The following is a 10,665-nucleotide window of genomic DNA, read 5'->3' as shown; positions in this document are numbered from 1 at the left end:
TATTAATGTATTTTATATTAGTATTTTGTATTTAAGCAACTTGGGTATTTATATAAACGAGCACACGCACCTGCAATTCGTAAGATAAATAAATACATATATTTACAATATATCTCCCAATAATAATAAACGAATTTCTTTCGATTTTATGGAGGGGGGTGTGGGTGTTATTAATTGTATAATTTAAAATAGGGGTTTAAATAAATTAAATCATTATTTATTTGTGTGAGGATGGAGTTCTATTTGTTAATGATGCGCATATGTAATGTTGCGCCTATTGGCCGGCAGAGGGAGACAGAGTATCCGCAAAAAGCAATTACTGACGTATATTGAATTGTTTTTGGAATTCTGTCATTTGTAGTGAAATTAAAAAATAAAACTTTTTTTAAACAGAACTCCGATTTTAGATACACTGTATGCTGCAGATTGAATATGTTTGAATACTTTTGATGTATTGTTTAAGGCATTATGTCTAATCTTATTTACGCACAGCTCTTATTTGGCCACTAGAGGGAAACAAAGTCTGATTTTATTCCCAGCGTTCAAAGTGCACTTTACAACAAAATGTTCAGTCCTGAGTGAAGTAAATATCAAACACATATTTACATACTTTATTATTATTATTATTATTATTATTATTATTATTATTATTATTATTATAATTTTCTAACTTAATTTCGGACATCTGTGTTTACTTGCGCCAAATTTCGCAGTCAGAAAAGTTTCTATCTTTTCACCTAATTAAATATTTTTAGTCAGTGGGAGAAGATTCCCAAGTCTGACTCCGCCCACCGCAACTTTCTAAACCCCTCCTGTTGAAGTTACACCGGTTGCCAAATTGGGAATAATGCCTTTTTTTTAGAGTAAAACATAAATCAGTTTATATTGTGATAGTTTTTTTTGGTTCTGTATGTTTCTGTATATATTATTACACTTGTAGTCGTTAAACAATTTGTTAAATGTGTCTATGGTAAGGTTTTGATCAGAAGGACAAATCTCCAAAAGCACACTCCAAAATCTAGTGAAACATCTTCCCAGAAGAGTGGAGGGGAAGAGCCTAAGAGCAACTTTGGACTAAATATGGAATGCGATGCTCAGAAAGAAGATGCCATCCTTATGACCAGGTGTCCACAAACCTTTGGCAATGTACTTGAATTTTATCCCTAATGAGCGTGTGTCAAGAAAAAACTCCCTTAGATGTCATGAAAAAGAAACCTTGAGAGGAACCAGACTCAAAAGGAAAGACATCCTCAACTTAACTCAAACTAACATGTTCTCACAGTGTTCCTCTGTGGTTCCTCAGGTTCCTAGTTTCCTCTCAGCTCCCAAAAATGTCATCAAGCTACAATGAGTTATATAAAAGATGTATTTTAGTGTTACTGGGATAAACTCTGGAGCAATGTTTCCCCTGACCAGTATAACGTGTGAGACAGTTAATCAGAGATTTACTAATTAATTATAATTAATTCAAATTAAAGCCAAAAACCAACAACAGTTTTTTTTTCTCAGTTATTATGGGAAATGCGCACATTATAAGTGTGATGATTGACGATGATTTATGTTGGAAAGGGTTTTTTTTTTTTTGCTCATCTGAGAGTTTCCATAATCTGGCAACCCTGGAATCCCTAATAGATTTAAAAAGCGGGAGTGGATGCGATCTGAATGTCAGAGTCGAGCTGGGTTCAGTGTGAGGAAGAGCACACTGGGATTATCAGCATCAGCATCAGGATTAGGATTGGGATTAGACTTTTGGATCAGGATGCTCCGCTTTCCGTCGCTGCTTCTCCTCTGGCTCACGCACTTCATTGACGAGCATCAAGTTGACGGTAATAACGCGTTATAGCTGCTGTCATGTGGAAATGCAGGACGATCAGAGCTGAAAGAGAATTCATGAGAAACGTATTTACATCTGATTTTGTGTGGTGTTGTGAAATAAAGGATATGAGATGAGATGCGCACTTTTTTCATGTCTATTAAGGCTTTATAACTGCGAGGAGCGCACTTTTGGAGAACCTTTTTAAGGTGCAGATCTTCTATCAAATACATTGAAAAGGAAAGGGGATGTATGGAACATTTTATATGTCACTCAAAAAAAAGAATTTTTTAAGTTTTTAAAGTAATTTTTCTTTCTTCGCTTTGATCTTTGAAGTTCTTTTATTCTGTATATAAAGACTTCTGTGTTTGTTTGATCGCAAAATTTGCCATTTACACACAATTAAAATATGTATGTAGTTTAATATATATATATATATATATATATATGCATTCGCTTTATTTTTCAAGGTTTTCACTCTGAAACTGTGCTGAAATGTGATTTTGGTACTTGGGATTTCACTGTCTGGTGACTTGTAATAAACCTGATTCCAGACCCGAACTCTCAGAAAACAAGGAGAACCAAATCAACCAGTCCTTTACTTCATAAAGCTACAATTAAAAGGTCATTCTGGTCTGTTATAAACCTAAACTCTGCAAAGGTTTACATTCCCACCTACAGAATATAAAACAACAAGAAACTGCAGAATATTTGTAAATACAACACACAATTGAGTGATTTTAGTGATTTATATCTATTAGAAATGAAGGTACCAGGCTGAACTTGAACCTGTCCGTGATGTAACATCAGTGATGCTCCTTCTACCCTTAAAGACATTTAATAGTCTTTTTTAGTTTAAAAGTACATTCTCGGGTCGTAATGTGTGACAGTGTGCCTTGATTGAGTTTTAATGGTGCACCAAAGGTACCCTGAGCTATTAACAGGAAGTCCTTGTATTAACAAGAAATACAGTTTGGTATCTTTATAGAGGCTGAAGGTTTCGTGTGTGTTTAGTTTTTCCTGCTTTGGTGACGTAATTTCCATTTTTTTTCTCAATTCTTAGTTTGTTAGAAATAAAGATACCAACGTGTTCTATTTCTTGGACCTAACAAGGTGCTATTGTTAAATTTAACTGCGTACCGTATGAAAGTCCAGCACCAATGCAGCATTGTTCTTCATCTTCTATGTGTTAGCAAAAAAAAAAAAAAAGAACAAAAAAGCCTATTAAAGATACATGTTTAAAATGTCTAAATACATGAAGGTACATTACTGGAATTTTAAGACCACTGATGAATCATTTAGGATTTTACATCTTTAAAAAATCATATTAAAGATGAAGAACAGTTTTCTTGGTGGTCAACAAAAACGTCAAAGTGCAGGTTTTTAATTGGTACCTTCATTTCTGAGCTTGTGTCACTACAGACCCAGACAGACCCAGTCACCATGAGTGAGACTGATAAAGAAGCACCTGATTTAAGACCATGGTCTGTTCATCATCATATGTAAAGCAACTGAGTAATGATTTCTCCTTGTGCTTTGTCTCTTCAGCTGGGAACTGCTGGTATGAGCAGGGGAAGAATGGCCGCTGTCAGATGCTCTACATTTCTGAAATGAGCCGGGAGGACTGCTGCAGGAGCGAGAGGCTCGGCATGGCATGGACCGAGGAGGACGTTCCCACCAACACGCTGTTCCGGTGGCTGCTCATGCACGGCGGTGCTCCAAACTGCATACCTTGTAAAGGTACACCTGTCACAGGTTTCCTTCACTTTTAATAGAAAAAAATTACTCAAAAATTATACTTTATATAAAAGTGCAAAAGTTTGAATCGATCATAGTTTATGGAGTGAAATGTAAAGATGGAACAAGACACACCCACAACCCAAATCATAGACAAAATAATTACCAAAAAACCTTCTAAGACTTTTAGTCTCATTTCAAATTAAATTAAATTAAATTAAACTTTTGCACTCGGCTGTACAGCAGTATTACACATGTGGATCGACTGCATGACCAACTGATTGATTGCTTTGTGACCTGTTTAGAGACGTGTGATAACGTGGACTGTGGTCCTGGAAAGAAATGCAAGCTGAACCGGAGAAACAAGCCGCGTTGCGTGTGCGCTCCGGACTGCTCCAATAACACCTTCAAGGGCCCCGTGTGCGGCTCGGATGGAACCACGTACCGCAACGAGTGCGCTCTCAGAAGAGCCAAGTGCAGGAGATACCCCAACCTGGTGGCCCAGTACCAGGGGAAGTGCAAAAGTGAGTAGAAATGCCTGTAATTGTGAACACTACACAACAAAATACATCAAAATCTGGGACCAAGAAGTCGAATTTTCCCAACAAACCTTCAAAACATGTTTCGATTCTATGACACGTTGCTCAGGTCTGAGATGAACCTGTTTTCCTGATAGCTTCTGCTTTACTCGCTCTGATCAAGATGGATTCACTCTATAAATAAACTTTAGAAAAAAATCTAGATTTAATAGTAGATTAAACAACTATTTCACACACCGCCAATGGATTCGTCAACTCAACATTAACAAGTACAAATACAGATCTTAATGATGGCATCAGCTACAGTTTATATCCAAACACAGTTTAATATTTGCTCATAATTTATTCTGAAATAAATAAAAACCCCGGTCTCTATGACTCTACGGGCTGCAATCAGGAGAACGAGACATGATTTGGGGGCGTGGCTTCAACATGATTCTTGATTCTTTTAGACATGTTTGGATTTTGGGCTCATTACTCCCCCCAACGTTAATGGTAATAGTAATGAATCGATTCCAGTACGAGGAATCGGAGGAACTGTAGCAGGTTAACGATTTCTCGATTGTACTCGTACGATAAAATTGTATCGATGCATCGCAAGAAAAAAAATTCCCAAACTGAAACAAACACACCGTGATATCATTTATTACAATATCGTCCCTCGACGTTTCCTCACAGAGACGTGTAACGACGTGCACTGCCCAGGAAGCTCTTCTTGCGTGGTGGACCAGAACAACAACGCCTACTGTGTGACCTGTGAGCGAGTGTGTCCCGAAGTAACCTCACCCGAGCAGTACCTGTGTGGAAATGACGGCATCAATTACGCCAGCGCCTGCCATCTCCGACGAGCCACGTGCATCCTGGGAAGGTCCATCGGGGTCGCCTACGAGGGCAAGTGCATAGGTAAGACAAAGAGATTAGGGATCAGGATTAGGATCAGGAAACTCAAGATTGGGGATCAACCATGTCATGGTGATGAAACTGATCCTCTGTCAGAGCTTCTCGGAGGTCTGTTATATAATCCTCTTATGAAAATGTGGTGTTTATTAGCTGGCTGTGATGTAACACATGACTCCATTTTGTGCAGACTGATCAGTTCAGTGTGTCATTTATTCGTGTCCTCAGATGCCCAATCGTGCAACGACATCCGCTGTCCAGACGGAAAGAAATGTCTGTGGGACATGAGGACGAGCCGAGGACGGTGTTCCGTGTGCGAGAACGAGTGTCCCGAGAGTCAACCCGGAGACGGCGTGTGCGCCAGTGACAACGCCACCTACCGCAGCGAGTGTGAAATGCATCGGGCCGCCTGCTCGCGAGGACTCGTCCTCGAGGTCAAACATTCCGGGTCCTGCAACTGTAAGTAAACACACACACACACAGATTTCTAAGTGTCAATCAAAGCAGAAAAGGTCATTCCCCCAGTAGTATTGAACTCTATTTCCTGCTCTACATCACATTTTCACATTGTTCATTTTTAGGCATTTTTGATTTTTTTTTTTTTCCTTCTAATTATCTGTAATAGTTTGTGTTCCTTTAGTGCAGAGAGAAATGGAATTGAGAACATCAGTGGTGTTATCTGGTTTCACAGATGTTCATTTATCATCACTATCGACACAAAAACGATCAAATAGTGCTGTTATACGAGAGGTAACTTTAATGTCATGAAGTGGCTCCTAATTTATTCCTTTTATACCTCAGCATTTATCAGACAACATGAGATCTTTATACAGATACATCTCGATGTTGGTTCGGTCCTGTGGTAGAAGATAATAACAGCAGGCAGGTTTTATTTTTTTTCAAACATGATTGAATCATATAAATGATATAAATTCTCGCTATAACGACTGGTAAATGATTTATGTTTATTTGATAAAATTATATTAAATCAACATTAATAGTAATAAGAGTCGGAGGTGCGAGGACTATGTGAAGGACTAATATGAAGAATGATGCAGGAGGGAAACAGTAACTCCACTGTTACTGATTCATTTCCCATAACAGCATGATACTGATCTTCATTCTTCACTTTACACTAAAGGCTGGTCTTAAATATAACATTAAAGTTTTATTCTCCTTCTCTAATTCTCAGCTGATGAAATTTGCTGTAAAGTTTAAATAGTAAAATGAAAAATCTGCTTCAACCTGGTTTATCTGTATATTTACAGATTTCAGATGGTAACACGCTTTGGTGACTTTCACTGGTGTTCCCATGACTGCAGCACTATTTGGATGGGATTAGTTTCCTGTTCCCATAATAATGATACTATGTTTCGTGAGCATAAATAATTTCGATTGATTCATACAGGGATGAGATTCATGTAGATGGGTGTCTTTACCGTGCATTCATGATCGTCATTTAAAACATGTGTACACGTGTTCTTCATACACTTGACTTGTCCTGAAGTTCAATTGATTGAGGTTGTTGAAGAAGAGCATGTGAAGCCTTAATAGGTCACATGACCATAATTTTAAGATTTGTATGTTTGTACGTTATCTGGATGAGCTTCGGTAACTGATATCATTTCAGTGTTTTAGTACTTTAATATCCGAGCCTGGACTAGATGATTATCTTTATTACCTGAAAGGAATCATGAAGTGAAGCCTTAACAAACGTTTTCCTTTGGGTTCTTCCAGGTTGTGTTTACATTGAGATCATGTGACACTTTTTGACACACATTTCGACTTCATTCACTGAATTATGATTGTCATTCAGTAAACTTAAACTTATTTTGGAACGTCACAACCAAAAAATTGGCATAGATTTGTACTTTTAGTGTAATGGCATAAATTTTTATAGATTCATGAAAAAATAATAAAAATGCAGTTAATTTAATTTCCGAATTTGAACAGGGGGCCAAGAATAAATATATTTATGGTCCTTTAATTCCTATATTTATAGCCGCTTTAGCCGTTTTCTCTATTATCGGTGAGATTTCCAGATGCTGGAGATGATTAAATCTAGTTCAAGACAAAAAAGATTTACAGTAGCAGTAGAGTAGCTCTCCCATGACCAGGCGTGTTTTGGATTCGGCCCTGAAACCCGAAAAATACGAGGTGATTATGCGATATGGCAGGACGGCATGTTATTAACACGGCAGGAGAGGATTTATGCGCCGTCTTATTACTCTGCCTTTATACATTTGGCAGATGCTTTTTCAAACGAGACAGGACACAATCCAAGCTGAGCATTTCAAGGTTATGAGTTTTGCTCGGTGGTCCAGCAGGAGCTTTCTAGAAGTTCAGGGATGTAAAACTCACAAAACTTCTGTTCATTAGCTTAGAGATTTCGATGTTCGTTGTTTAAAAAATGTAGCTCGAGTTCAGAAAGTTCAGAATTTGTCGTGTCGCTTGTAGTTGGTCTTTTATTGGCCTTGATCTGAGGCCACGAGCGACACTATATGAACGTTTGTGGACACCTGAGCTAAAGATTATGTGCTTTTTGAACATCCCTTTCCACATTTAGTCTCTATTTACTGTTATAATAAGCTCCACTCTTCTGGGAAGATGTTCCACTAGATTTTGGAGTGTCCTTGTGGATATTTTGTGGATGTTAGTAAAGTCTGGTAGTGATGTAGGTGAGAAGGTGAGGAGGTTCCTGGGGTGCAGTCAGCGTTCACATTCATCCCAAAGGTGTTGGAGCTCTGTAGCAGGAGATCTTCTTCTCCAACCCATGGAAAGCAGATCCTCATGGAGCTGGCTTTGTGCACATGCTGGAACGGAAAATGTAATGCTTCTGCATCCAAAGACGTCCTACTTTATTGTGTGCTTCCAAATATGGAACAGTTTTCCAAATATGGCCGGAAAAGTCAGGTGTCCCAAAACTTTTGTCCATATAGTATAGTAAGGACTAATCAGTGTGGAACATCTCCATACACACGAGAGGCTTTTCCTCATTAAAGAGCAACACTAAATATACAAGAGAAAATAAGACAAGTCTCTTAAAGTCTTCATTTTTAGAAAATTTAAAAATTTTATTGCTGAAATTAATTGATTAATATTATGAATAATAATTAATAATTAATTAATTAAATTAGTATTACATCAAAATGCAAGTACAAATTATATAAATAAATAAAATCATAAATAAAAATATTTGAAATGACTTTAAAAACGCACAGTACGGTGTTTTCTAGATCTTTTGGTTTGAAATGATTCCAAACTGGAAACTTTCTGTGGTGGTCTTTGGTCTGAATCTTCTCCTCACCTCTCGCTGTTTTCTCTCTGTTCCTCCATTTTTCATTCTGCAGCATCTCCTGTGTTTTCTGTTCAGGGGTCTCATTTATAAACATTCCGGGGCTGGAAACGTGTGTACGCCATTTTCCACACAGAGGTTGTTATTTATTAAGAAACAGGTGACGGGAGAAAGTGCGCACCTGTGAGTAAAGTCTGAGCGCCGCGTACACACGACGTGGAAACACACAAGGTGAGAAGGAGAACTAGCAGCACAGATCCCGCGCACAACCTTTATGTGGAAAGTTACGTCCGCACGTTTTCAGCTCTGTTTCATTGTGCATATATAACGTTTAAAAAACGAGACCCCAGAGCGGTCCATAGTTTAGCGGGTGGTGCACCAGTAATAATGGTCCGTGTGGAAACACGGTGCTCTGTGTGTAGTAACATGGACTAAACACAGCAACCTCATACCTGTGTGAAGAGCCAGACAAATCCAGGACATCGGCAACATTCTGCATCTGAAGATCAGTCTTCTGGTTTCTATTGTGACCTCCAGGCTCTGTAAACAAACAAACAAAAAGTATTGTTTACCTCACTGTCATTCAGCCAATCAGAACTCACTAGATGTTTGTACTTACCTGTCAACCCAGGAAGCTCCACCCAATCAGGTGTTGTTTTTGAGGGCATGACCTTGGAGCTAAAACCCCAGATTGCACCTTCAATAACGAAGTATTTACAGCACATGTGAATGATTAGGAACTAAAATCGCTCTTGTTTTCATTCGCAGGCGTCGACCACTGAGTCGTCCGTCCCGTCTTACACGGATCCCCACCTGCTCCGTCACACGAACCCTGAAAAAGCATCAACGTTTCAGATGCGTTATCACGGGGAGGGAACCAAATTACTCATTAAAAAAGAAACTTGTTTTCAGACTTTCCTTCTAAAGCCATGAGCTCCTGCACTGCTGCGTTCCTCAACAAGCAGAGAGATGATGAGGATGAGGAGAAGAAGGAGGACGATGAGGATGAAGGTCTGGACAAGACAGATTACGAAGACTGTAACGTGTCAAGCGGCGCGACTTGGCTTCGGCGCAGAGTCAGTATTCAGACTGTACATAGACATACGTGCTAATTTATTTTCCAGATGTTCAAAAAAAAAAAGAAAAAGAAAAAAAGAAAAGAAAAAAGAAGAGGAAGATTCCGTATAGCCGTCTTCTGGATGTTTATTTATACCGTACTTTTTATTTATACACTTATTAAAAGTCCTGAATTTTATCTTTTATCTCGTGTATAAAATATCCACAGAATAAAAAGTAGCATTATTTATTTATAAGGTGCAATGTGAGATGTACAGAGACTGGTGTGCCTGTGTGTGTGTGTGTGTGTGTGTGTGTGTGTGTGTGTGTGTGTGTGTGTGTGTGTGTTTATTTCCTTTCTTCGTTTATTTTCTCTTCATTTCTTTTCTTCCCTTCCATCTTTTGTCCTCAGTTTCTAATTTGTTCATTTTCTTCCATTTTCAAATTCCATTTTCTTATATTTCTTTTGTCATCCTTCACTTTTCTTCTTTCATTCCTCCCTTGTTCCTCTCTCTTGCTTCACTTTTCTTTCCATCTTTTTCTTCTTTCATTCAGGTTTTTAAAACTTTCCCTAATTCATTCTTTATCCTTTAGTTTTTTGTTTTTTCCTTTTCTCATTCCTTATTTCTTTCGTTTATTCTTTCCCTTTGTTCTTTTCTTCACTTCTTTTCTTGCTTTCTATCATTATCTCTTACTTTGTTTCATTTCATTGCCACCCATTCCCTTCATTCTGTCATTTCCTTCCTTTTAAAATAATCTCCAAATTTCTTTCATCCTGTCTTCTTTCATTCCTCCTATTATTTCTTTCTATATTTTTGGTTTATTCTTTTCTCTTCGCTTTTTTCTTTCTCATCCCATTCTTTCTTTTTAACTCTTTCAATTTTTGCTGCTCATTCGGTAATTTGTTCATTCATTCTTCCTTCCCTCCTTTCTTCCTTATCAATTATAAAAAAATTTCTTTCCTTTCATTCTGTTCATTATTCCTCCTTTATCTCCCCTTTTCTCCATTTGCTTAGTTTCCTCCTCATTTCATATATCTACAGTTTTCTTTTTTATCTCAGATGTCTTCTTTCTCTCTCTCTCTCTCTCTCTCTCATCCTCTTCCTATAGTGCCGTTTTGTTTTGTCTATATATATTTTTTTTACTCCTCATACTTTCTTTCTCTCAGTTTTACAACTTCTTTTTGGTGTGTGTGTCCTGTGTACTCCATTCTGCAGCAGTGTGTGTGTGTGTGTGTGTGTGTGTGATTCCGTTCTGCAGCAGTGTGTGTGTGTGTATATATGATTCCGTTCTGCAGCAGTGTGTGTGTATGTATGTGTGTGTATGTG

The 10,665-nt window shown here is 38.0% G+C and overlaps 1 protein-coding gene across 2 annotated transcripts; it reads left to right on the top strand.

Annotated features, from left to right (window-relative positions):
- The first annotated feature begins 1,682 nt into the window (after positions 1 to 1,682).
- fstb (follistatin b) lies at positions 1,683 to 10,468 on the top strand. 2 transcript variants are annotated; one of them, XM_046860350.1, is made up of 6 exons: positions 1,683 to 1,826; positions 3,362 to 3,568; positions 3,856 to 4,074; positions 4,768 to 4,992; positions 5,215 to 5,445; positions 9,050 to 10,468. In XM_046860350.1, exons 1-6 carry the CDS (start codon positions 1,760 to 1,762, stop codon positions 9,061 to 9,063), a joined length of 963 nt encoding a protein of 320 aa, XP_046716306.1. In that variant the 5' UTR covers positions 1,683 to 1,759; the 3' UTR covers positions 9,064 to 10,468. The 2 variants fall into 2 exon arrangements, with proteins under 2 accessions (XP_046716306.1, XP_046716307.1); XM_046860351.1 differs by having other exon boundaries at positions 3,362 to 3,553; positions 9,050 to 10,466.
- The last annotated feature ends 197 nt before the right edge of the window (positions 10,469 to 10,665 follow it).

The sequence above is a fragment of the Silurus meridionalis genome, chromosome 11 (assembly GCF_014805685.1).
Source record: "Silurus meridionalis isolate SWU-2019-XX chromosome 11, ASM1480568v1, whole genome shotgun sequence".
Taxonomy (NCBI): Eukaryota; Metazoa; Chordata; class Actinopteri; order Siluriformes; family Siluridae; genus Silurus; species Silurus meridionalis.
This window is presented reverse-complemented; position numbering and strand designations above follow the sequence as displayed.